Raw genomic sequence first — 27,573 nt, 5'->3', positions numbered from 1 at the left:
GCTCTTGAGAACCCTTCTCCTAGATACCCCTTTTCTGAGTTTTCAAGACCTAACTCTTAGTTCTTCGACTACTTCTCAGTTTCTATTCCAGGATCTACAATTTGCCCCCTAACTGTGGGTATACCCTGAAGTGTGTTCTTCACTCTCTTTTTTCTGTGCTTTCCCTCAGTAACCTCATCACCTCTCATTAGTTCTACCATCATCCTTAGATAACTATCTGAGAAAGACAGACAAATAGAGCCCTAGCCTTCTTCCTGGGCTTTAGTCCCATGTCTCCAGTTGCCTACTAGACACTTCAAATTGAATGTTCCAAAGGCATTCATTACTTTTTCTCCCCTTCTTTGAACTTCCCTATTTCTGCCAAGGACTTCTAGGCACCAAGCTTTAGAAGCTCAGCTGCTCACTCTCAGGCCACAAAGCCAATCAACGCCCAAATCCTATTATTTCTACCTACTTCCTCTTCTCTCCTTCACCTCTTGCCTAGACAACTATAAAAACTGATTGGGTCTCCCTGCCTCAAGTCTTTCCTCACTCCAATTCATCCTGTCAATATTACCAATCCCTTCTACTGGATTTTACCTCCTATTACCTCTATGATAAAATGCCAACTTTTCTGTTTAATCTTCCATTTTCTCTGGGGAACAACATGTCTAACTGTAAGTTTAGACAAAATAAACATAAACTAATCTGAGGAAGTGAGCAATGACACCTGTCATGGCCTCATGCTATGGGGTAACCTTCAAACCAAGCTTAGAAGGAAACAAGGGCTTCTTAGGAGCACAGGTGAAAAGAGAACACTTTCCAGGCATTTGGGAAGAACAGCAAGAAGAACGGTTTGGCTGAACCAAAGAGTACATAAAAAGAAGTAACGCACAGTTCCGCAAAGTTAAGTTGTAGCTAAATTGTAAAAAAGTATATTTAAAGGCCAAATTTCTCAAAGAACTGAGTCAAATTTATAAAAAAGAGCCATTTCCCAATGGATAAATGATCAAAAGACGCAAACAATTTTCAGATGATGTAATCAACGCTATCTATAGTCATATAGACATATAGATAGTCATCTATAGTCATAACTCACTGATTAGAGAAATGCAAATTAAAACAATTCTGAGGTACTACCTCATATGCATTTGATTGGCTAATAGGACAGAAAAAGAAAATGACAACGATTGGAGGGGAAGTGGAAAAAATGAGATATTAACGCACTATTGGTGGAGTTGTGAACTGATTCAACCATTCTGTAGATCAATTTGGAACTATGCCCGAAAAGGCTATAAAATCAGGCATACTCTTTGACCTAGCAATACCACTACTAGGTCTCTAAAAAGAGATAAAAAACAAAAAGGTAAAGGACCTATATGAACAAAAATATTTATAGCAGCTCTTTTCTGGTGGCAGGGAGTTGGAACCCGAGGGGATGTCAATCAACTGGGGAATGACTGAACAAATCGTGGTATGTGATTATAATACAACACTATTGTGCTATAAGAAATGATGAGGATGTTCTCAGAAAAATCTGAAAAGACTTACATGAGCTGATATAAAGTGAAAAGTACTACGTACAAAGTAACAGCAATATCGTAAAATGATCAGTTGTGAAGGACTTACCTATTCTCAGCAATACAATGATCCAAGACAAATATGAAAGACTTGATTACAAAAAATGCTATCCACGCCCAAAGAAAGAACTGGTGGTATCTGAATACAGATTGAAGCATACTTTTTTTCACTTTATTTTTCTTGAGGTGTTCTTTTTGTTCTGTTTTCTTTCACAACATGACTAACACGGAAATTTTTGGCATGACTACACATGTATAACCTGTATCGAATTGCTTGCCTTCTCAATGAAGGGGAATGGGAAGAAGCGAGAGAATTTGGAACTCAAAGTTTTAAACACAAATGTTAAAAATTATATTCACATGTAACTGGGAGGGAATACTAAATAATTTAAAAAGCAAAAGAAAAATTTCAACATTATCATTATGTAATGCTTTTCAGGTGAATCCTTAAGATACAATGTCATGTTTTCACAAAATTAATTACCCTGGGTAGTTGGGTATAGTTGAAAAGACTGATGCACCTCTGTGTGCACATAAAAACTGTACTCTTAGTGAAACTAAATCTTTATCTGTAGACACCCTCACACTCTTTTCTCTACCTTTGATAAAAAAAAAAAAAAGACATTATTTCTGACTGATGCATGCCAGCCTAGTCATCTGCGGCTATTGTTTTTCAGAAATCCATTTAATGTTATTTCACCTGTAATTTTATTTCAATGTGCCTCTACTGTAATTCTATTTTGCTAATAATGACAGTGAGGCTTCAGCTCACCATAAAGTAGCTAGTTGATATTGTAATTGTCATACATACAATGCACTCTGCAAATATAGCCAAATTACTGACTAGCTACAGAATAGGTAGAAGATGGACTGAGCTCTAACATCCTAGTTGACAATCTTGCTTTATGTTTAATGTTAAGTATAGTTTACAGATGAAACAGTATGTATAGTAGGTCTAGATTTTGTAGTCATTAGAAATACAAACACTAAAACTGCTTCAGAAACCTAAATCTAGGTCTTTCCAAAGTAAGGTATGGTCATTTCAACACAAAAACCCTCTGCCTGCTGAAGAATAGCTGCTGTTTTCACTTTATTTGCTGATTCAATTTTAATTTAGAAATATCTTTCAACTCTCTGCAGCCAATTAAAATCCATCATGATAAGTAAGATTTCCCCAGTAATACCTGACATTTCTAATTCTCAATTTAACGTATCTAGCACAAGCCTCTCAAAATTCTGTGAATTGTCCTGATGGTACCAAATGCTTTAGTAAATACTTGGAAAAAGTCACTTAGAGAAAATTCCTCAAATTACTCCATGATCATATAGAATTACAGACAGAAACAGAGAGCTGGAAGGTACCTCAAAGTTCATCTAATCAAGTTAACATTAGTCTAACTTCCCAGCACATGATGGTACAAGAAGTCTCATTAATTGAAGTTGTTCTCTTTGTATGACTCATCCATCATCACAATGAGATCTTTTGAGAATTAACACTGAATTTCTCTGTACATGCTCAAAAGTTAAAACATGTTACTAAGGCTACAGTCACAAATTCAATCCCAAAGCGACTCTCTTTCATGACAACAAACATACCCCTGACATGTTAAGTCAAAAATGTGTGACTGAGTGTACAAATATCCCACCAAAACTTTAAAAAGAAAAAGCTCAGAAGAACATACAATTCAAAATATTCTCCCTGCTATGATTATTTTCATTTACAAAGGAAAAGATTATACCATGGCCCAACACAGCGATCAGCACATGATGACTAATCAGTTAAGTACTGTTGACAGAAGAAAGGCAGCCACAGAATGAGCAATACCCACAGTGAAGGTGGTAACTCATCTGTCTATGCATCCATGCATGACCCAGAGTTAACCCGACTACCTTTCATGTCTGGTGCCCTAAATATTTTCCTCTTTGTTGTTTCTTCATTTCCATAGTAAGGTAGGGTCTTTTCAACACAAAAAGTTAAGAATTACCTAAAGCATTGTTTCAAACGGCCTCTCCAAAACTCTACAGCAAACTGGCTTTGATTAGATTCGGTAGGGTTAAAAATGGCACCTTGGTGCTGAGTACCTCACTATTCAGAATGTGTATGCGTTGGTTTGCTCAACTTCTATTCATTTGTTCCCTTAATGCAAAAATTGCAGGCATCCCTTGAGATATTAAAAGGTACCTGACTGACAGGCCTTTGCACATATGTAAGACAACTTGTGCCAGGCTGGGGACTGACTTCTCCTAGGAAAATAAGTGTTGCCTTCTCTGACTACAGGAATGGGGGCACAAATGTTGCCTCAGTTTCTGTTTCCTCTTATTGCCATACAAACCTTCCCATCGAAACAATGTCTAAAATGCTTCATAGGTTCCCAGACCAATGTACAAGAGCCCATGTAGCCCAATAAAGGGGTCTACATTAAAATACAACTGATTTATAGACATCTGGATTGGGACCTTATGTGAATTCGGAGCTCACTGATTTGTGTTTTTTTAAAAAATTACCTAAAGGAATTGTAGTTAGTTTTCTCTGCACCCTCTGCTGTATATCAGTACAGATTGAGGGATTAAAAAAGAACCATTTAAAGGCCTATCAGATGATTCAAAAAGTACAGCCAACCCTCAACATTCGTTCATTTAACTTTCCTGACTTCAAGCATGTCTGCAATTTTATCAGTAATCTCATTTTCACTTTTGAGTTGGAAACTGTGCACATTCAGGCTATGTGAAGTGGAAAAAAAAGGAAAGGCACAATGTGTGAAAATTTGTGGAGTGGTTGGTGTCCTACTAGATGCTTTGGTGTCATTCACCCTACCATGGTAAATAGCTCTCCATGCTTCTCCCATATTTTCATTGTTTACCTTTTAAACCTCAAAGTTTTGTATTGCAAATATGCCCACAAAACTTAGTACAAGTCCTTTGGGCAGTAAGCTCAACCTCACAAAGTAAGTGATGGGGCTTAGTGAAAAAATAAAGGTGTTAGATAAACTTTGTGCCAGAATGTCTGCAGCTGCTGAGGGCTATGAAAGATTTTTTCATACAGTTTTTTGGTGGTTGGGAAAAAATAACCCCTTATTTCCTATTAGTCCAATGTATCAACTTTCTCCTTTTTGACTTTCCCACTGTTTCCCCCTGGAAAGTGAAGGATTGACTGCATCAAGAAACTAGGCCTTGCACATTAAAGGTACTTACTAAGTATTGAATTGTTTAGTTGAATTTAATTTAACTAATCCTATGCTTTAGGACTCTTCACATAAACTTGATTTCCTTGCTTTTCATCAGATTAATGACTAAGACTGAGAGGCAATTGGGGCAGTAAGAAAAATACCAATTCATTTATCTATACCACTGTTTCCCTTTTATTTAGTGAGAGGTATGAGCTTTCGAAATAACTTGGAGAAAATTCAACTAAAGAACTAAATTATTCTTTGAATTAGCAGTGAGAGTTTCCAAGTCATAATGTGTGTATGTGTGTGTATTTCATGTACGTGTTTCAAAAGGTTCTTTAAAACAAATTACTTGGCCTTTTAATTAAGAATATTTTTGATGGCTGAAGAAATTAGAAGGGAGAATGCTGAATCTGCTTGGTTTCCCATCTACCTCAGATAAAAATGCTATGAGCTTGGGACTTTGCCATAAGCCTGAAGCAGAGGCAGATGGTCAAGACTAAGACTTTTGTCCAGGGGCATTTTGCCGGGGAGCAAAACCTTTTAGAGAAACACCACTTCTTAGAGAACCCACCCTTTCTGAACTATGACATCTTGCATCAGCTTGCATATACAATTATCTCATGATATTGGTTAATTCCTGTGGTTCCTAGACTCTTTTAGCCTAGATCCGCAGATCCGCAGCCTCCCTTTCCGCCTCAGTGAATGGTTTTATTGTGTTTGAATGTTATTTTCTTGTCATTCTTATTTTGTAAGTGCTTCTAGTGTTCTATAATTTAAAAAAAAAAAAACTTTTTTCAATTTAATGAGGAAGAGCCGTCAAAAAGCTAAAGTTACTACCATTCTACAAGCCAAATACTATACTTTAAGGCGCATCTTTCAGTCACATACAGGTAGCCTAAATACCTACTATTTATTATAATACCCAACTCCTTTAATAATGTTAGGTTAATAGCATAACAGATAAAGACAAAAATCAGAGGAATTACAGGATCATAGATGTAGAGCTGGAAGGAACCTTAAGAAGTCACTGAATCCAAACTCCTCATATTACTAATGAGGAAAACTGGGGCATAGAAAGATTAAATGACTTGGCGCTGGCCACACAACTATTAAGTATCAGAGGTGATATTTGAACCCAAGTCTTCAAAATGGGAAAAAAATCAAAATGGAAGGAGTGTTGATGTTACTAAGTACTCTGACCACAGAGACAATCTTTAAAAGTTCTTCCTATGCAGAAATTACAGGCCTACAAGATTAGAGTTTTGACAATATGCTATGTCAAAATATTAAATTTTATATTTTGCCATTTTAACTGAAATTTAATCAATGCATTTATTGTTCAAAGAAGGACTCTATAAATATTCCTTTCAAAACTGCTTAACCTGCCTTAGGAAGGAAAAAAAGGAGAAAACATATAACCTTAATCATGTCACCCTAAAAAAGCAAACAATGCATTAAAATGCCCTCCCCCCTTTACAAAAAACATAGGAAGTCACTAATTAAGTAAAAATGACAAAAAAGATTCACTCAGGTAATTATTATTAGACTAAATTAACTTCTACAAGTTATGGCTTTTCAAATGTTTTTCTTTCCTTAAGAGCTCAAAAACCTTTAAAGAAAAAATTGTATTATTGCATACCTATAGATGGGGATTTGAAAGGGTATTTATCAGGAAGATCCACTCTAACTTTCCACACTCCACCTTCATATGGTGCTGTAAAAGAAAAGCATATTACAACATGTTTGTTTGGTTTTTTAAATGTAAATCAAACATAACTGCAACAAAATTTAAAAGTCAGGATTGTAGGTTAAACTTTAAAATTCTTATTCCATCTCAAAAAATCTCCTTTTTAAAAAAAATACTTTTTAAGCTTAAGACAATTATGTTTTATAATTACAAGACAGGTATTGTCATTTATAGATTCTATGACTCCTTGTTAATCATCTTCTCATCTTCTGCATACTTTAACCTCTCTGGTTTTTTGTCAAACAGATCTGCTGTAAGTATCTTCTGCCTGTCTGACCAATGCTAGTTGGTCTTTCTTACAGTACTAAATATGCCCTACATCCTATGGATTAAGTGTACCAACAGTGCTCTTTATTATCAGCTCCCATGGTTCTATCCCTATATACAGTCCCCATCTCTCCACTGAACTCCAATCCTCCATTTCCAGCTACCTGTTTGACATCTCCATCTGGATGCCCAATAGGTATCTCAAACTCAGCAGAAACAAAACTGAACTCATTTCTTTCCCCAAAATCAAGCTCTTCTTCTAAAGTCCTTATTTCATTCAAGACACCAGCATTTCTTTTGGTAATCCAGGCTCAACTATTCATTTTCACTCACCATTCTCTTCGCCCCCACACCCAATAATCAACTACCAAGTTTCCTTGATTCTACTTCAACATCTTCTACATGTGTCTTCTCTCAATTCCTACCACAACCACCTCAGTGCAGGTCATCGTCTCCTCTATCTACCCCACAGCAAGAGCCTCTTCACTGTGGCCTCCTTGAATCCAGTCTTTCCCTTCTCCAACTGATCTACAGAGCTACCAAACTGACATTTCTAAAATGAAGTTCTGACCATGTAACTTCCTTGCTCTAGGAGCTTCATCCCATCGAAGCTATGACAAAATGCAAATTCCACTGATATTTAAGACCTTTCACAATTTAGCCCCAAGATATATTTAGGAACTGACTGTGCATTAATCTCCTTCAGAAATTCTATGCTGAACCATGTCTACTTGTTATTCCCTCATACATAATATTCCATCTTCAACCTGCACGCCTTTACATGGGCTGTCCCACATGCCTGCAATGTTCACTCCACTCAACTATATTTTTTGAAACCCCTAGCTCCCTTCTAGGCTCAGTCCAAATGCCACCTCCTTCAAAACACCTTTCCTGATTGTCCCACTTACTAGTGTCCCACACCAAAACCACTTTTTTTAAAAATTGTGAATATGTCTCTGTGAATATGTTGTATCTCCCTAATAGAATGTAAGCTGCTTTGGGGAAAGAGATCATCTTACTTATAATTTTTTTTTACCCTTGGAATCTTATACAATATCTGATATCTAAGTACGTAATACCTTGCTGATTAATCAACTAGCTTCTTTAGGAATACAGAATCAATTTTAGTATTACTATTTAATTAACTGTAAAAGTAAGATTTTAGTTAAAAGACGTATGACAAGAAAATCTGCAAGAGACAGATCTCATTGTTTTAGAGATTCATTTATTCTGTAAAAATTACTGACCTTAGTAAAAAACACTCACTAGTAGGACATGGTCATATACCTCCCACCACACACAAAGAGAATGCAGCAATCTATAATAAAACTTGAAGTCACCAATAATCTATTATAGAATGAAAAACCTGAATTTATAAAAAATCTATTATCATGGAACAAAAGAGCATATAAACATGGCATAAGATTCCACAATGGCCCTGTAGTTCAATTTAAATTGGTTCCCAATTATCACAGGTACCATCTGTCCAATATTCTCTTTGTATATTGCTTTTGCTTTATCTGAAAGTCAATTAGTATAAGGCAGGATTATATTGAGAAAAGATATATACTTACTTCCTTGTGGTCCATAAAACTTCACTACAAATTCATTGAGTCCTCCTAGGATTGTGACTTCATGTTTGCTTTCAATGCTGATAACGAGGGTTAAGGAAAAGTATTCATGTTTAGTATTACATGAAAGAACTATCACTAATATTTCCAAGAGAAGCCAGGAAGTCTTACCAGAAATGTTACATGAATCTTATAAAAGAGAAGATGGTAAGAACAGGAAATACATTATTATAAGAGTCCTATGAACTGAGGCATAACAGTAATTGGTTGCCAGTATTTATGCCTTCACTGAAATCCAAGTGAAAAGCTGAAGTCCTTTAGAGAATTTTCTTCTTCAAACCCCACAAACAGTTTAATATATGAGCTAATAAAATATGCTCCTTGAAAGGCAGCATGGCATAGTAAGAAAATTCTGGTCCCAATCCTGTCAATAAGTTGCAGTATGATTTTGGGCACCTACCTCCCAGGACTGTTAAGAGAACAAATGAGATAGTATTTGTGAAGTGCTTGGCACACAGTAGATGCTATATAAATGTTAGCTATTATTATATCAATATACTGATTTCATCATCACTGCCAAGAGCTTTACATATGTCAACTCAACAAATGTTTTAGTGCCTCTTTGCCACCCTGGGAAGTAGATGCTATTGTTATCCCTATTTTAAAGATGTCCAGGGTCATACAATTAGCATCTGAGGCAGACATTCAAACACAGGTCTTCCTTACTCCAAGTCCCACATTATCCACTGTGCTATGTTTCTCGTTGAATCAATGCTTCCCCTAATCCTGTTACTGTTCAGTTGTATCTGACTCTTTGTGACCCATCTGGGGTTTTTTTGGCAGCAGTACTGGAGTGTTTTGCCATTCCTTCTCCAGCTTGTTTTACAGATGAGGAAACTGACGCAAATAGGCTTAAGTGACTTGCCTAGGGCCACACTATTAATAAGTGTCTGAAGCCAGATTTGAACCAAAGAAAATGAGTCTTCCTGACTCCAAGCCCAACATTCTATCCACTGCACCACCTAGCTGCCCACTATACTATACCATGTGATATCATTTTTAACGCTATACTTTAGAAATTTAAACTGACTTTTAAATTTTTCTTTAAGGGAAAACAAAATCATTTTTGTTTTCATATCACCTAAACTCTATATTAGTTTCTTAATTCCCTAAACCGAATGGTTTTGGGTTACCAGTCAGCGAAATTTCTAACAGATTGTTTTTCCTTGAGTGCTCATGTCCCTTTGACCATTATGAATGCAATGAGTTTCCCCTTTTCTCTTCTAACTAAGTTGAAGAACATGTGAAAGGGGGTTTGAGGGTCTCAAGAAACTTTCTTGTGATGAGTATGAGCAGACAGAGGGCAGGGAAGGAAGTGGAGATCGAAAAGCAACAGCAGTAGATGTGACCAAATTGTAGAGGTTCATGAAATGTCAGGTTACAAAGTTTGGATTTTATTCTGTTTTGAGTAGGGGATAATTCAATAAAAGGCATGTTATTACAAGAATTCAGTAGAGATGTACAGGATGGATTACAGTAGGAAAGGGACTAAAGGCAAGAAGACTACCTGGGAAGGAGATATGAAAGCAGAAGCATAAATCATAGGATTAGAACTGACCTTAAGATCATCTATTTCAACTCCTGATCTTACACATGAGAGAAGTAAGGCCCAGAAAAATGAGTCTATGTGGCAGAGCTAGGACTAAACCCCCAGGGTTCCTCATTCATGGTTGCACTATACTTTGCCAGACCATTGCAGAAATTTTTACATGTGTAAGTCACATACACTTTTGCATTTATCTACTGCACTGGATACAGCCAGCATAATAACTGGTGGCAGTGAACTAACTGTAGTAAAAGGCAGGTGGGTTAAGACTCACTGGTTTACTAGTACATGTGAGTTACCTAAACAGATAAAAAGATCTAAGGCAGGGAGGGCACCGCATGGATACACAGCCACATACACCACTCTTTTTCTAGGGTGAGGACAGGGGGAATAGATAAGAAAAGTACTGAACTGAGAGACATTACAAGAAACAGCATAACTTAATAATTAACTGGAAATATAAAAAGAATGATCCTATATCAATTTTGCTGAGTTTTCCACAAGAGGAACTACTAGTACAAAAACAAAATCCCATTTACTACAGATATGTTCTCATCTACCTTATTATCTTGCTTGAGTTAGGAAGTTGTGAGGATTTAAATGAACACAGCATAGAGCTAAAAGTATCCCAAATAAATAGCTTATAAAATTAAGTAACCATATAAAGCTGAAGGAGAAGCAGTCTGTTAGAAGATCAAATTTTGAGTTTAGATTCAAAAGAAATGTGAAAGGCAATTAATTGACCCTGACATTACAGTTTACAAATCTGTGGAAGCAAAGCAACACTCTTATAAATCAGAGCTAATAAATTGTGACAATCATATTTTGCCATAGCAATCAATTTTAATCAATTTTTTATTATGAATTACAGGGATGTCAATTGTGAAAGGGCTGATGTATTCTTTTTATGGAATGAACAAAACTGCAATTTTTTATTTAAAATTTTTATTCATATTTATTGTTACAGTATCTTCATTTCTGAATGTATTCCTCCCCCCTCTTACTCAAAAAGAGTTATCTCTTGTAAGAAAGAATAAGGGGAAAAATATCACCATAGGAAAATCAACTTGGACAATATAAGTAATGTTCCACACCCATATTCCCCTACTTCTGAAAGGAAGTGAGGTGCGTTTTTTTAATCTCTTCTCTGGGACAAGCTCCGTCACCATAATTTCAGTTCTCATGTTTTTGGTGCTCTATTTACTATGTTGCTGTCATTTATGTATACTGTTTTCCTGGTACTAGTTAATTCACTCTGCATTAAAAAAAAGGAAAAAAAGAGGCCCATAAAAAAAAAAAATGTTCACAGTAGTATTACTTGAGGTAAGAAAAAGCTAGGAAAAAAATCCATCCCCAACAAATGGGGAATGACTAAACAAGCTGTGGCATATGAATGTAACAGAATAGTACTAAACAAGCTGTGGCATATGAATGTAACAGAATAGTACTATGCCAAAAGGAATTATAATTCTGAAAAATTCAAAGAAATATGAGAAGATTTGTATCAATCTTTTCATGTATCTTCTTTTCCAATTACTTAAGCTTGCAAATGACAAAAGTTTGCTTTCAATTTCAGACTGAACTCAAGTTGTATAGCAAGGTGGAGACTGTCTACTCAATTCCACAGTAAATAAATCCTGTTTAAACTCCTGACCTTTGGGGAAGATGTCATTGTCTAGAGCAGCTAGATGGTACAATGAATAAGGCATCTGGCCTGGAGTCAGGAAGACTTGAGTTCAAATCCAACCTCAAACACTTATTGGTTGTGGGACTGGACAAGTCATTCAACTGCTTGCCTCTGTTTCTTCATCTGTAAAATGAAGCTAGAGAAGGAAATGGCAAACCACTCCAGTAATTTTGCAAAGAAAACTCAAAATGGGGTCACGAAGAGTCAAAAATGACAGAAACAAATGAATAACAATTACCTATAATTAGAGATTGTTAATCCCAACTTCAACATCAGAAGATAGGAAATCCAAATCTCCCAAATTCTGTAGATCATTTTATCTTTCAAAGCTGATTTAATCATTTATAATGAAAATTCTTCCTGCCTCATTAGCCAAAATATCCATTTCAAGTCTGTTGGTCAAAGTATTCCTCTTTCTTTTTCTAAAATACTACAGAAACACTGACAAATTCTTACTCTTCAATATATCTTTTTCTAGAATCCAAGCAAAATCACTTTTGAATGTGTTTGTTCAAGAATTACTCTTCCTCTGTTCAACACGCTGACATATCACAATTCCCAAATTTAAGGAATATTTTTCACAGACATTAAAACTTGTTTTCTGAGGACAAAGAAAACACAAGGAACAGAGGAAAAATCTTAACCCAACACCAAACTACACAACCAAAAGTTATTCTTTAAGTAAATTTTCACAGCTTATGGCATCATGGGGTACATGAATTAATGTTAACTTCAATCTTAGTACTTTCTAACAGTTCCTTTAGTTTGGAGCACATCTTACTCTGGGGGGCCATTAGTGTTTTACCCCCTGTCTACAAAGATGACAACTAGAGCTGGGGACAAACATTCAACAAGTGAAGATCTCAAATTTCACCAACAATTTAAGTGTCATTTGATCAAAAATGCCATAATAAAGCTCTACAATTAAAGAAAATGGAGCTATCTTGTACAGTAACTGCACAAAACTAAGTTGCTTACTTATAGTGGAATACTACTAGAAAATATTTCTTCAATATTTAAAAAATTGTTCTATCAATGTGGTTACTCCTTCCATCAATGTAAATCTCAACCCCACATTAGTGGAAATCAAATCAACAAAACATTCATTATATGTGCTAGGTAAAACAATTGTAACACCTCAAGGAATTATTCACTCAGGGGTAATTAGGAGGAAGTGGAGGTGAGGTGGAAATGCATTCTAAGTAAGGGGTTTAGCCAATGCAAAAGCCTAATAATGAAAAATGGAGCCTCAAGTGACTGTGAGCTTCTTAAGATCAAGCAAGAACTGTTTATTTTTTTTGCCTTTCTTTGTAGCTCCCACCCTTGGTGTGGTACCTGGCACAGAGCAGACGTTTAACAAATTAGCTAGCTGACTCACTGGAATATGAATTGAAATGGGGAGAGATTTGAAGCTATGTCCAATTAGTAGGCTTATTTTGTTTTTCTTCACCATTTATATCCTGGATTCAGCAGGAAAACTGACAATCCTCTTTTCTAAAATAAACTACCTGATTTTCTTTTATTTGCACTAACAAATTATCATGATTTTAAAATATTACCCAGTAGCACTGTAGATTTGATCACACACTTAAAAGTCTAAGTGCATGCTAAGGATCTATAAACCACTATGCGTACAATTCAGGCATCTGCTCAAACTTTTTCACTCTTAGAAACTGGAAAAAAAAATAATACAAAGGCTTTAGACACCAGATGGAAACAATATCCACAGTGCTCAGAAATCCATAATGAACATCTTAATACCTGACCTAGAAAACAGGCTATCCTGAAATCTTGGTCCCTGAAAATCTAACACATTTCAAGGACTTAATTAAAACACTAAATTTTCCAGTACCCTCAGCCGCCTCTCAGAGAATAAAAACTTCTTTCAAAGCCATTTAGACTACATTACATCTTGCACAAAAAAAAAATTATGTCTAAAATGCCTGAAATAAAGGAAGAAATATGCAGGGAAATTTTACTTTATATTACACTTTAAATTCTGGGTGTCCCGGAAATACAAGAGTTTTGGGAAATTCAAGACTATTTCTAACTTTTGTAAGAGATCATATTTTCTATGCACAGAATTTGAAGTAACCCTAGGGCCAATTATTTTATAAGAACAGTAATTTCATGTTTTATCACTTTGTAGCTATGAATTGTCATGTCAGGTTTTCACAAGTGGGTACACCTATTTATAATAAACTTAAGTCTCTTCGTTCTCAGCAGTCTCCCAAAATCCCTTTCATAATGTGTCACAAACACCCACTTGAGTCTTTAGTTCTCCAATAAGACAAAGCCCCCTTTTTTCCATTTACCTTGCCTTCAAACAATGCCTAGTATGAAAGCATTCAAATTTCAAAAAATGTATAATGAATGACTAGTTGTAGGTCAATTTCCTTTTTTGTCATTCATCCAGCTCAAAACTAATAAACATTTAAAACGACCAAAAGGACTCATTTCAAACTCCAATGACCAAATCAGTTTAGGAAACTATGCTAAAGGATCGTTCTCAAATAAGGTGCCTCAATATGAGTCTTATAGGGAAAAAAAATCAAACAGGCTTTTATTAACAAAAATCTATCACACAGGGAGGTACCGTACAATGCAGCGGAGACACAAAGGCAGAAATCAAAATAGTTCCTCCTTTCAAGGAATATTCCCTCAGGAAAGAATATGCATGCAAATAATGCTAAGAGGAATCAATCAATCAATCAATCAGCGTTTGACTGACTGATTGTTAGCAAGGATTCTGATTATTTCAGCACTGGAAGAAAACTTTAGACTCTTAGTATTTAATGACTCTCTTTCCCCTACCTTTTTTCGATAGGCTCAAAAACAAAAGCAAATCCATCAGGTAAGGGACAATTCCTTCTAACTACTTAATGCCATACTCTGTGCCAACCTAGTTCTTGAAAGTGAATCTGAGGACTCCACACAAAAGTCCCAAAAGCAAATGCCAAAGACCCCAGATTCCAGTTACAATCTCAGAAGTGCTTCCAAGATGGAGGAGCCTCTTTGCCTGACTCGGCAGCACAGCTATGGGTGAGTAACTTCACTTGTCAAGCTGCATCCATCTCTCCATTAGGCGCTTCTCTTAAAGTAACCACAGAAATCTTGTAAGGAAGAATGCTATTTGCCCATAAAATGTCAGATCCATTAAAGAACACCCTACAATTAAGGGGCCACAACCCCTTCACACAATGTGCAGATTCCACGGAAATGACCAAGTACTTCAATAGCATAGGCCTGAACTTAACGGACTGCCTAACATGACTGAAATTAAGTTATGGAAGAGTAAAGATTTAGCTTAATCAGAAACAAATAAAAAGTAGAAATGGGCCAATTTATGGCAAGGGCAAGAAAAGCATGTTAAATTTTAAAATCAGGCTGTTAGCAAGAATTTTAATAAAAATTGAAAGCACAATTCAGAACATTTTGTAGAATACAGTACTTGGCTATTAATACCAACAGGTGCTGGCTGCTTTGCCGCTGTTTGCAGTGTTAATAGTTTAGTAACAGACAATTTAATTTATCCAATTTTCATCAAAATCTTATCAAAGGGTTAAGACAGCATTCTTTACTACAGGAAGAAAGAAAAAAATGTTTTCCAAGGTAAAACAGCCACTTGTTTTCTCACTCAACACTTGTCACCTCTTGGGGATAGTTTTTCCCATTTTTCCAGCTACCTATTTGTAGGGCTCATGTTGTTGGTTCTAAAGGAAAAGGGTAACCTACAATAACCTACAGTTTTTACTTAAACACATCTAAGAGTTTAACAAGTGCTACCCACAAGGTTCTAGGTGAGGAAACAGTTTCTTTTGTACTACTACCAGAACAGATACATCGTACTCCTTTACAAACTACTTCGCAAGAACTAATGAGTTAACAAATATTGAAAACTTGTAATCTATCTACAGAAAATTACCGAAAATATGAAGTAAAACGACATCTTAAACATCAGATGTAGAAGGGACCTGAGGGATAAATTAGTCTGATTTAATCTTCCACAGATGAGAAAACGAAGCTCCAAGGCTCCTGGGTCATGTGACCAACAAGCTTCTGGACAAGACATTTTCTGGTAACCCTTGACTTCTCCAACCTCTCCAAAAGAGAAATTATGTGCCACTCTCTCTCCCCAAAGAAACCCACAAACTGACGCCTACCCTGCGCTCACTTACCACACCCCATTCCCCACCACACAGCAAGTTATTAGTATTCAAAGCTACCAGAGTAAGTATACAAGCTTTCAATAAAACTCAATCCCATACCCTAGATGCTCCCCCCAGAATTTCTAGTGTGTGTCATTCCCAGAAGTTTACTCTGGCTGAAGGCTGAAACAGAAAGTGTAACAGCAGCAGCATCTTGTCCTGCTATAAAGATCTCTCTGCAGGAGAACCAAAGATCAGAGAGAAAAAGGGCAGAACATGTGTCTCAGCTTGAAATAGAACTCAACCCCATACCCCATACTCCCACCTCCCAGAACAAAAGTAGAGAAATCAACCCGATCGCATTGCCAATGCCAGACTAGAGAAGCAAGGAAGTGAGAAAGCTGGATGAGATACTGGACCAGGACACTAGGTGAAAGAGCTGCTCAAGAAAGGGTCTGCAAAGCACTCCATTAAGCTGGAGGAAAAGGGCTCAGAATCCTCGTAGGACCAAGTTCTGTCCCTGTAAAATTCTCTTGGGGCAGAATTAACATAATGAACTAATGAACAGTTAACATAAAAAATGAAATACCAATCGAAAGAAATCACTGATCACATCTAGAAAAAAAAAGGCTGCAAATACCAAGACAGTGTGGTTTAATCTAAAAATGCAACTCAGAAACAAGTCACAGATCATGATGCACTAAGACACTGATGCAAGGACCATAAAAAAAAAAAACACGCAGACCCAAATGAAGATTTAACAATGAAAAACTAAATGAGTCAAATCACAAATCAAAGAAACCAATAATGATTACGTAAAAGAAAATGATAATAAAGACATAATATACCAAATTTCAGGGGTGCAGTTAAGGCAGTCCTTAGGGGAGGTAATCATATTTCCACAAACACATATTAACAAAGTAGAAAAAGAGAAGACTAATGAACTAAATATTCATGTTTAAAAAGAAGAGCATCAACAAATAAAACAAACCTAAAATCGGTACCAAAAAAGATAATAAAATAAGAGGAGAAATAGATTAACCAGAAATAAAAACAGAAAGGAAAACTAAAAGCTAGTTCTTTGAAAATGCTAATAAAATTGATGAACCTTTGGCAAATCTGATTAAAAAGAACAGAAAATCAAATCAATAAAAAGGCAAATGAGCAAGGTTATATCCCAACAAAACCAAAGGAAATAAAGAGAAAAATAAGAACATATTTTGCACAGTTATATGCTAACAAAACTAAGAACACAAAAGAAATAGAGAAATCACCTCCAAAAATATAAAATTTCCAAACAATCAGAACACTAGTTAGAGTTCTTAATCCAATCTCTGGAAAGGAAATAACATCCAGCTACAAAGGAACTAACAAAGAAAAAAACCTCTTGGCCCTGAATTACAGCAAAGTTTTGAAAAAACACATTAGTACTCATACTTTGCAAGTTATTTTCAAAAATTAAGAAAGCACCCTCAAGAATTCTTTACAAGAATATAGTCCTAATGTCTAAACTGGAGAAAGATTAAACCCAGATGGAAAACTATAGGCCAACATCACCAACGAATACTGACTCATAACAAAATGTTATCAAGTAGATTACAGCAATTTATCCAAGAAATTACTTGCAAATTTATACCAGAGATGCAATGATGGTTAAACATTAGGAAAACAATCAACATAATTAAACATACCACAAACCAAAACATCCCAAATTACACGATCAGCTCAGTAAATGCAGAAAAGGCCTTTCATAAAGATTTTTATGCTAAAATCTCTACAACATAAAGGCATAAGGGACCTTCAGTTAACATTATAAAAAATTATCCATCTAAAAACAAAGGCCAGCAATATATGCAATGGGGATACAGTAGAATTTATCTAATTTGAAGCAAGGATGCCCACTTTCCATATATTATTTGGTATAGTTCTAGAAAAGCTAGCAATACCAAGAAAACAAGAAAAAGAAGTTAAAGGGATGAAGACAGGTAAAGTGGAGATAAAAAACTATGTATATTTGCTGATGATTTGATGGTATACTTGGAAAATTATAGGGAATCAGCAAATACTAATGAGAAAATAGCTTCAGCAAAGTTGCAGATACAAAATAAACTCTCAAAAACATTCATTTCTATATAATAATAACAAAACCCAAGAAGGAAAAACAGAAAGGGATATCCCATTGCAAATACCTACAAAATGCATAAAATATCTAGGGACTGACCCACAAAAAGCACACAGGACTTTTATAGATTCAATTACAAAGTAGTCCTTGAAGAAATAAATAATAACTTAAACAGCTAGAGGAATATTCAGTTCCATGTTCACAGGTAGTCCAGGTCAATATAATAAAAATGACAATACTGCTAAAGTTAATTTATATTTCCAGGGCAATCAAGATCTTACAGGCACATTCCACAATACATTCTAAATGGATAGATAACATTAATATTAAAGATCATACTATAAAAAAGCAGATCATATTACTTTCACAGGTATCATTAGGAGAAGTATTCTTAAGCCAATGAGATAGAAAAAACTACAAAACAAAAAACAGAAGCTTGGATTACAAGAAACTGAAAAGTTTCTGTACGGGCAAAATTAATGCACCTAGGATAAGAAGGGATGTGGTCATGTGAGGGGGGAAAAAACCTTCATAACAAATTTTCTGGAGACAGCTAGAAAGACACTGGGCCCAGACTCAAAATGACAGTTCAAATTCAATCTCAGATACCGTGTGGCCCTGGCTAAATCCTTTAAACTTTGTTTCAGTTTCTTCATCTGTAAAATGGGGATCGTATTAGCACCTACCTCACACAGGGTTATTGTGAAGATCTAATGAGATATTATTTGTAAGAAGCATGTAGCACAGTACCTAGAATATAGTAAGCACCACATAAATACTAGCTGCTATTATTATCTTCAAAAACAACGATATGTCTACAAGATATATAAACAATACATAAGATTCAGTCATTCTCTAGCAATTAAGTGGCCAAAGGATAGGAACAAACAGTTCTCAAAGGAAGAATTGCTAAGTATTCACAACCACGTGAAAGAATGATCTAAATTGCCAATTGTAAAAGAAATGCAAATCAAAACCACCCTGAGGTTTCAACTCATACCCTAAAAAATTGGGGAAAAAATGGCAGTACTCAATACTGAAAGGAATGTGGAATATGTAGTATTAGGCACACTACTACATTTTGGTGGAGCTGTAAAATGGTACAACCATCTTGCAAAAACAATTTGAAATTATGCAAAAAAAAGTGATTTAAATACCTATACCTTTTTAACCAGAGACTCCATTACTGGGCTTATCTCCCAAAGAAACCACTAATAAGAAGAGAGTTCCCATCTACATTAAAATATTTATAGCAGCACTTTTTGTGATAACGAAGAATTAGAAACAAAGTAGATCCCATGGATTGAGGAATGGTTGAACAAATTGTGCTATGTGAATGTAATGGAATATTATTGTACTCTTAAGAAATGATGCATGCAATTAATTCACAGAAATATCACAGGCTCAAAAGGTATACAGTTTAGTGACTTTGGCATAATTCCAAACTGTTTTCTAGAATGCTTATACCATTCAGGAATTAACAGCTAAAACAACCCATGCATTAGTGTGCCAATTTTCCTTAAGCTTCTCCAAAATTTGTTATTTTCCTTTTTTTATTATCTTTTCCAATGGGGGCAGAGGGAGGTTTATGAGGCAGCATCTCAAAGTTCCTTTAAATTTTCATTTTGCTAATTGTTAGTGATTTAGTGAATTTTTCATATGGCTACTGATTGCTTGGATTTCTTTCTTTGAAAACTACTTGTTCACATTCTTTGACCATTAGTTTGGAAATGGCTCTTATTCTTACTAATTTTAACAAATGTGGGCATATGAATGTCATAAAATGCTATCATTCCATAAGAAATTATGAAAGGCACTGCTTTTTAAAAACCTGGGATGTTACATAAACTGATACAAAGTAAAGTGACCAAAAAGAAAATTTATTATAGATTGTTTAAAAAAAATTTGCGAAGACTTAAGAACAGTATCATAGATACGTGATGACTATTAGATAGTGCTATTAGAGCTAGTTCCTTCCCACCACCTCCAGGCAAAGAGACAATGGACTCAAATGCAGGAAGATACATGCATTTTTAGAAATGGCCAATTTGTGGACTGTTTTTGCTTGAGTTATGTGTACATGCTACAAGGATTTTGCTTCTCTTTTTTTTGATGCTGGGAATGGAGGTCAGGGGAAGGAGAACACTAGTGGTAATGTTGTCAAAAAATCCAGGCACTTAAGAGAAAATGCACAGAAAATAACCAAAGTAATTTTAGAAGGAAATAGACAAGCAAAGAGGCTAACACCACCAAGAAAAAACATGCTCCATCAGCCACCACTACACCATCCTTACGTGGAACCATCAATTGCAACAAATGGCAAAGTTTTGAATGCTGTAAATAAGTTCACTTACCTTGGTAGTATACTTTCCAGGGATGCACACATTGACAATGAGGTTGAAGCACGCACTGGCAGAGCTAGCTCAGTGCTTAGGAGGCTCCGAAAGAAAAGTATGGGAGAGAAGAGGCATTAGACTGACTACCAAACTGAAGGTCTACACAGTCATTGTACTGACTTTCTTGTATGCCTGTGAAACATGGACAGTCTACCAGCACCAAACCAGGAAACTGAATAACTTCCTTTTGATCTGTCTTAGGAAGATTCTGAAGATCACCTGGCAAGATAAGGTACCAGACACTGAGGTCCTTACTCGAACTAAATTGCCAAGCATTCAAACTATGCTTCAGAAAGCACAACTCTGACAGCTGGCCATGCTGTTCGAATGCAAAATGTAAGTTTGCCGAAAATACTATTTTATGGAGAACTTACACAGGGCAGGTGATCACACAGTGGTCAGAAGAGGCAATACAACGACTCTCTCAAGGTGTCTCTGAAGAACTTTGGAATTGATTGTGTGATGCTGACTACTCAAGCATGGTGTGCCCACATCAGAAAGGGTGCCGTGCTCCATGGGCAGAACAGAATTGAAACAGCTCAAAGGAAACGTAGCATGTGCAAATTTGGAATATCCACCCCAAATGTTCACATGGAGTATGTGTCTAATCTGAGGTGGAGCATTCCGAGCTCGTATTGGTCTGATCAGCCACAGACTGACACAATGAATCTTGACTTCATCATGGTGATGTCATTTTGGTCCTCTTTGAGAACTAAGGACCACAACCAACCACCAGCATATAATCAAGATTTGTGGATTCATATATAAACATTTTTTCCTTTCTGTTGTGATACAGAAATGCTAATTTTTTCTCAGTGTTTAAGTACAGAATAAAAACAAATAAAAATATTGTCAACAGATAGAAAAACCAAGAAAAAGCAGAAAGAAAAAAGATTAACAGGCAAAGAATTATATTTCTTAAGGAAAATACCATTCTGGAATAAGAAAAAGCAAATGCAAGAATGGAATATGAGGTTTTTTGGAAGGAAATATGTGCTCAAAGGAACAAAGATCAAGAATATTGGAGAGATTTTAAATGGAAAACTACAAATATACAGTTTAGTACCATGCAAAGAATGTCAATCTGTGCCCAGTAACTCAACAGAACTCAGTATACAAAGCAATCTAACTGTATTCTGATTCATACAACCTTGATTCTCTATTTCAAAACCATAAAGAATAATAACAAGCAGCTAATGGCCCAATTTTAAGTAGCAAACTTCTGGAGCCATTTGATCTATTTTCAGCTTAGCATCTTTCTGAATGACAATTATGATTTTAAATATTCACTGGAAATTGGAAAGGGGTTTAAAAAATAAAGTGAGGACAGATAATAAAATGGACTAAAACCTAAAAGCAAAGCCAAAATGCCCTGCTGCCACTTGTTAGAAAATAAAAAAACTGCTACTGGAAAATAATTCCAAACTCAGTTGAAATGACAGAGCAATCCTGGAAAGTACCAAGTGCCAAAGAGATCAGAAGTAAAAATGGACTATAAATCAGATGTGTAATGGGATATGCAAAAAGAAGGACTGGTGCTATTTTGAGTTCTATACAAGTGAACAGGAAAGGATAGTTTCTTTCCATGCTACTAGGGAGATCACACCTAGAATATGGCACTTGATCACAGGCACCTTTGAAGTAGAAAGATAAAAAGTGAAGATTCCAACAGAATTACTAAGAGACGGTGATTAAGGGTCATCAAATACAATTAAGTAAGTGGACCGAAGACAAACATTGATTTACAATAAGCTTAAGTTTTTTTATATATGAAGGCAAGCAATTAGTTTGGAGTATGGTTATTAATATAAGGGAAAAGGTAATACAATATATGTTAAACTCAGAAGAAGCTTTTCTGAGGTAATAAATATAAAACAAAAGAAATTTTTTGTCACAACAGTACAGTAAATCAGAAACTTCCTTTACCAATTACAATTCAGTATTTTATTGTTCATTTGACAAGCTTTCTTTTTTCTCATACCCTCCCCCCAAATTAAAAAGAAAAATAAAACCCTTGTGACAAATATGCAAAGTCAAGAAAAACAAATCTCCAGATTGTCCATGTTCAGAAATGCACATCATTCTGTATCTTTAATCCATTGTCCAAAGGTGAGAAGCATAGTTTATCACCAACTCTTTAGAAACAGGGCTGCTCATTACATTGATTACAGTTCTTAAATCTCTCAAAGTTATATGCCTTAACAATGATGCTGTTATGATACAAAGTATTCTCCTAGTTCTGATCACATCAGTTCATAGAAGTCTTCCCAGGTTTCTTTAAACCCATCCCTTTTTTATGCCTAGTCTCCCTTATGGGGTAACAGTATTTCATTATACTCATATCCTATAATGTACGTAGCCATTCCCAAACTGATGAGCACCCTCTTAGTTTCTAGTAATTTGCCACTACAAAAAGAGCTGCTATAAGTATTTCTATATCTATGAGTCTTCTTCCTCTCTCCAAATACAGGCTATTTCTTTTGGATCAAAGGGTATATACTAAGTATAGTTTAGTGACCTTGGAAGCATAGTTTCAAACTGCTTTCCAGAATGGTTGGACCAATTCCACCATTACTGTACATTAATGTACTGTACATGTAGGTACTGTACTGTACATTAACATGTCAGCAACTCCTAGTCTTAGAGCAGTACTTTGGGTAATAAGTGACTTGTCCATGGTTACAGAGATAGTATGGGTAAGAAAAAAGACAAGCTCAAATATTCAAATCGAATATTTGAAATACAAAGCCATACCACCACATAAAAAAATCTGTAGCCAAGAAATATGATGGTATAAGGAGTCAAGTCTCTTCAGTACCTCAGAAGGGTACATGTGTAGGGTAAATGTGATTGGATGATAAACTCCTGCAGGGCAGAACCTACATTGTTTTTCATCTCCTTATGCCCAGAACCTACCAAAGAATCTAAATGATTAGTGGCCCACTTCAAAGGGACTATCAATTCCCTTGTTCAAGTTTAAGAAAGCATTGGGTTTTTAAGACAATTTACACCCTTGGCTCACGTGGAGCTTGCTATCCACAGTGAAAAGATGACTGAATTTAGCCTTAAAGTATCTAGTCCTGTCACTTAGTATCTTTTTAACTTTTTGGCAAGTCACCTATCTTTTTTGGGCTTTTTTTCCTCATCTCCAAATTGGGGGAGGGAAAGGGAAGCTTGGCATTTTAAAGACAATGCAGACCTACACTAGAAAAGTTAGTGAAGTGTCCATGACCCTTAACTTAAATCACTATTGGGCTACCTTAAGGTGGTCAAAAACAAGCTAAAAGGTCTCAAAGATACTAAAACATTCAAGCAGAACTTTCTATGGAACCAAATAATTTACTGGAAGCTATTAAACAAACTGGGATAAATGGAGTGAATTATTTTTGCCCTAAGAAACAAGAAACATGAATTCAGAGACCTGGGAAGACTCAAAGTGAAGTATACAGAATAAATAACACAATATATACAATGAGCACAACGGAACAATATATACGATGAACACAATAGTATAAAGAAAAAAATCAACACAAAAATTGTGGAGTTCAAATAAATGCAATAACTAATCTTGATGATCAAATATAGCTCCCTTCTCTTCACAAAGAGGCACTGGATAACAGGTGCAGAATGAGGCATATACTGTCAAAGACAATTTGCCAGCTTTTTAGGATTAACTGTGCCACTTCTTTAGAAGGGTTCTAGAGAGGCAGACAAAGAGTAAGTAGTATCAAAAGTGGTTTTCAGTCAATAACACTTAAAAATAAATAAAATTCAAGAGATGGACCAAAGGATGTGTAAGATTACTCCAGTTCTAAATCTAAAGGCCTAGAACCACAAAGTCATAATTTTTTAAGAAATAAACTATGCACTTCTTCCACTACTTCTGATCTGTGTACCTTTGTGAGATAATCTTTTTCAACTATAGCAGCCATAAAAACAAATATAAAATATCTTCATACAAATTGTTTAATTTTGCTTTCCCAAGTCTGCATTTGTGCAATTGATTTTTTAAATCCAAATGGAATACTGTCCATTAAATTTCACCTTATATGGCCTTTCAGATCACAATTCTGTATCCAATGTGTTAGGTAGCATTCAGTACTCACCATCTGAAAACCTCTTCACTGAGAGTCAGCACAATGATTAAGAATGAAGGGGGGGGAAGAGAGTTATGAAGAAAAGGAAAAAAATAAATGGAAAAGAGAAAGAAGAGGAGAGAAGGGGGGAGAGAAGGGGGAAGAGAAAGGGAATGACAAAAAAAGAAAATATCAAAGTAGCATTTTTAAAAATTGCACAAAAGTTAACCTAAGAAAATTTTGAGGGAGACAGACAAGAATGCTTTGGAAATAACATTTTGAATTTAATATGCACTTTAAACTATATGCAACTGAAAGAATTTTAAAAGGTCCTGACTTCACCAAAAATTTCAATTTCAATTTGTATGCTGTACTTACTACTGAGTAAACAACAAGCACCAACTACCTATGTGCAAGGCAGCACAAAGTCTGGGTGTGAAATAGCAAATAAGCAGAGTGACCTTGACCATAATATTTGTGAAACAGAATAAAATGAAAGGAGGCTGAAAAGGTATGACTGGGGCCATACTGGGAAGGGGTTCTTAACAGTATCTCCAAAATTTTTTGATCATGTACTCCTGGTAGTACAACACTTTTGAGTGAACACTCAGAATGAATGTGTGTATTTAGTAATAAATTATATGCATGTAACACTGTATGAATATATTCTATACATCATAAAATGTACACAAAAATGGAAATTAACAGATAAAAATGAAATATTTGTTTAATTTTATTAATAATATAAAAATCTTTTTACTTTAAATTGTTATTCAGGGTTTTTTTGTAAGTTCCATTTTTAAAAGTCTTCCTAATTGTGGGAGTTTCATGATTATCAATTCAAGTTCTCAAGGAACAACATACAAGTAGGGCAAGGTTCATCATTAACATTATGAACATAAAATTTTATCTGTCCATGAAAAGGACAGCTTGCATCACATAAAAATGTTTTTATGTTTGCAAAATAAGAGATTTTGGTACCTGTTGAAGATACTCTTTTAGTCAGTGAAGACGGGGAAAAAAACACATGTAAAGCAGATTTGAATGGCACCACTTGCAGAAAATGAGAAATGCCTGAAGAACTTTGCAATCAATTAAATGAGAAAGTAAAATCTGATCATCTTGCACTGAGAGTGAATGAACTGAAAAATTTAAAGTTTCTTATATGATTACATATTTGATATGTTGATGAAACTAAGGGGAGGATTTATTTTCCAAACCTACTGATAGCAATATCATGTCAAGAAAAAATTTCAATACACTTGATGGAATTTTTATTGGAAAAGGAATGATGTCACCTGAGAGTTAGATTGGTCTCTGTATTGATGGGAACTCAATTTATCTTAGGAAGAAACACAGGTCTACAAAATAAAAGTTTTAAATGTGACCCATAATACAATCAGGAAATTCAGCAAGCTTTATACACCATTTGTATGAAGAAATGATCATACGTACATTTTTTTCAAGTTGTTAATCAACGGCAAACTATAGGACACATCTAAATCACTGCAAAACACGCCGGCTGTCACCAAAAAAATCTGAAGGGTATGTAAACTAAAGAAAGCCATTTTTCATAGGGATAAAGATGAAACAAATTTGTTTTGTAAATAAATTTTCCTCCTGAAACTCTTATTTGTGGATTTTCTTTTAACCTCTATTTTTAATCAATGCAAGGTCTTTAAATCCTAATTCTGATGCAGAAAGCTAGAGTACTACATTTATAAAAAGTTAATGTTATGGACAGTAAAGTTACAAAATATTTTAATATTTTTCTTAATTTTAAAAAATACCTTTCTACAAATTAAATAAAGACCTAAGTATTAATCACTTGTTCAATCCACAGAAGTAATTCCCATTTTATTTTAAAGACTGGGGAATTTATAAATATGAATGGATAAAGAACATATTTTGGCGTAGACAAACACAATACTCACTCCCTGCATCACTCAGGGCAAAAGACTTCACCACCCTGTGCCTCAGTTGCCTCATCAGTTAAAAGTAAAGGGTTAGGCTGCCCAGCCTCCAGGATCTTCTTCCAGTTTTAGATCCATGATTCTAAGATCCCAATTTTGGCCTATGATTAGTGAATGAAAAGAACTAAGAAGAGCTGCATCATCCGTGATACCATATTCTGAGAAAATCTGAACTATTATGAATATTATGACTATCTATACATTATGAATATAAAAATTGATAGTAAATATCTATGGCTTGTTATTTTTATTAAGATTTGTGTTGCAAAAATTTAATAAACTGTTAATTTTGCTTGAATAAAGAAATTAAGCCTTTATATAGATTGTTATTATGAGTTTAATAATTTTTTTAAAAGGGTTCATGACTACAAAAAGTTTGGAAAAATCAAAACAATTGAGGTACCACATCACACCTATCAGACTGGCTAACATGACTAAACAGGAAGATGAAAAATGTTGGAGAAGATGTGGGAGAGTTGGAACACTAATTCACTGTTGGAGGAGCTGTGAGCTGATCCACCATTCTGGAGAATGCCCAAAGGGCTACAAAAATGTGCATGCCTGGGGAGGAGCCAAGATGATGGAGTAGAAAGACATACATATGCTAGCTCCAAACCCACAGCCTATAAAATACCTATAAAGAAGAACTCCCAACAAATTTGGGAGCAGCAGAAGCCACACAACAACAGAGCAGAGGAGATTTCTGTTCCAGAGAGACGTGAAAAACTGACCCAAAAAGTCCTCCCACACCAGACCTGGAGCAGAGCCCAGCCCTGGATTGGCCCACGGCACCGAGAGAAGCAGATCTGAGCAGGCTTCAGGGACAGAATCTCCAGTGGCCGAGCAGGTCCCTCCACCCACAGGCGGCAAAGGTCAGTGAGAGGGGCTTTTCAGTTGGGAGAGGAGAGTGGGGTGCCCCCATAACTCAGGCCCCCTCGGGAAGGGATGGGGGCTCCCAGAGCAGGCAGGAGCTCAGATTCATTGTTGAAGGTCTCTGCATAAACCCCCTGAGGGAAGTGAGCCCATGAGGCGGCCCTGCCCCCACCTGAGCACCTGAACTTAATCTCACACTGAATAGCAGCCCCGCCCCCCCCCCAAAGCCCTGAGGCTGGGAAGCAGCATTTGAATCTCAGACCCCAAGTGCTGGCTGGGTAGAGGCTAGGTGGATCTGGAAGCCAGGTGGGTATGGAGAGGACACTCAGAAGTCAAGTAACCTACTGGGAAAATGCCCAGAAAAGGGAAAAAAAATAA

At 35.8% G+C, this 27,573-nt stretch overlaps 1 protein-coding gene across 2 annotated transcripts in view; it reads right to left on the bottom strand.

Annotated features, from left to right (window-relative positions):
* Window positions 1-27,573, bottom strand: part of UBE2H (ubiquitin conjugating enzyme E2 H) — a 127,482-nt gene that overhangs the window by 52,363 nt on the left and 47,546 nt on the right. The window contains exons 1-3 of one of the 2 annotated variants that reach the window (XM_072652755.1): window positions 20,232-21,067; window positions 8,318-8,394; window positions 6,369-6,443 (exon numbers count right to left, since the gene is read on the bottom strand). In XM_072652755.1, the coding sequence (XP_072508856.1) occupies window positions 6,369-6,443; window positions 8,318-8,394; window positions 20,232-20,263 (184 nt within the window). In that variant the 5' untranslated portion in view covers window positions 20,264-21,067. Of the gene's footprint in view, window positions 1-6,368; window positions 6,444-8,317; window positions 8,395-20,231; window positions 21,068-27,573 lie in introns of those variants that run through there. The other variant, XM_072652753.1, reaches the window with a different exon arrangement.

The sequence above is a fragment of the Notamacropus eugenii genome, chromosome 3 (assembly GCF_028372415.1).
Source record: "Notamacropus eugenii isolate mMacEug1 chromosome 3, mMacEug1.pri_v2, whole genome shotgun sequence".
NCBI lineage: Eukaryota > Metazoa > Chordata > Mammalia > Diprotodontia > Macropodidae > Notamacropus > Notamacropus eugenii.
This window is presented reverse-complemented; position numbering and strand designations above follow the sequence as displayed.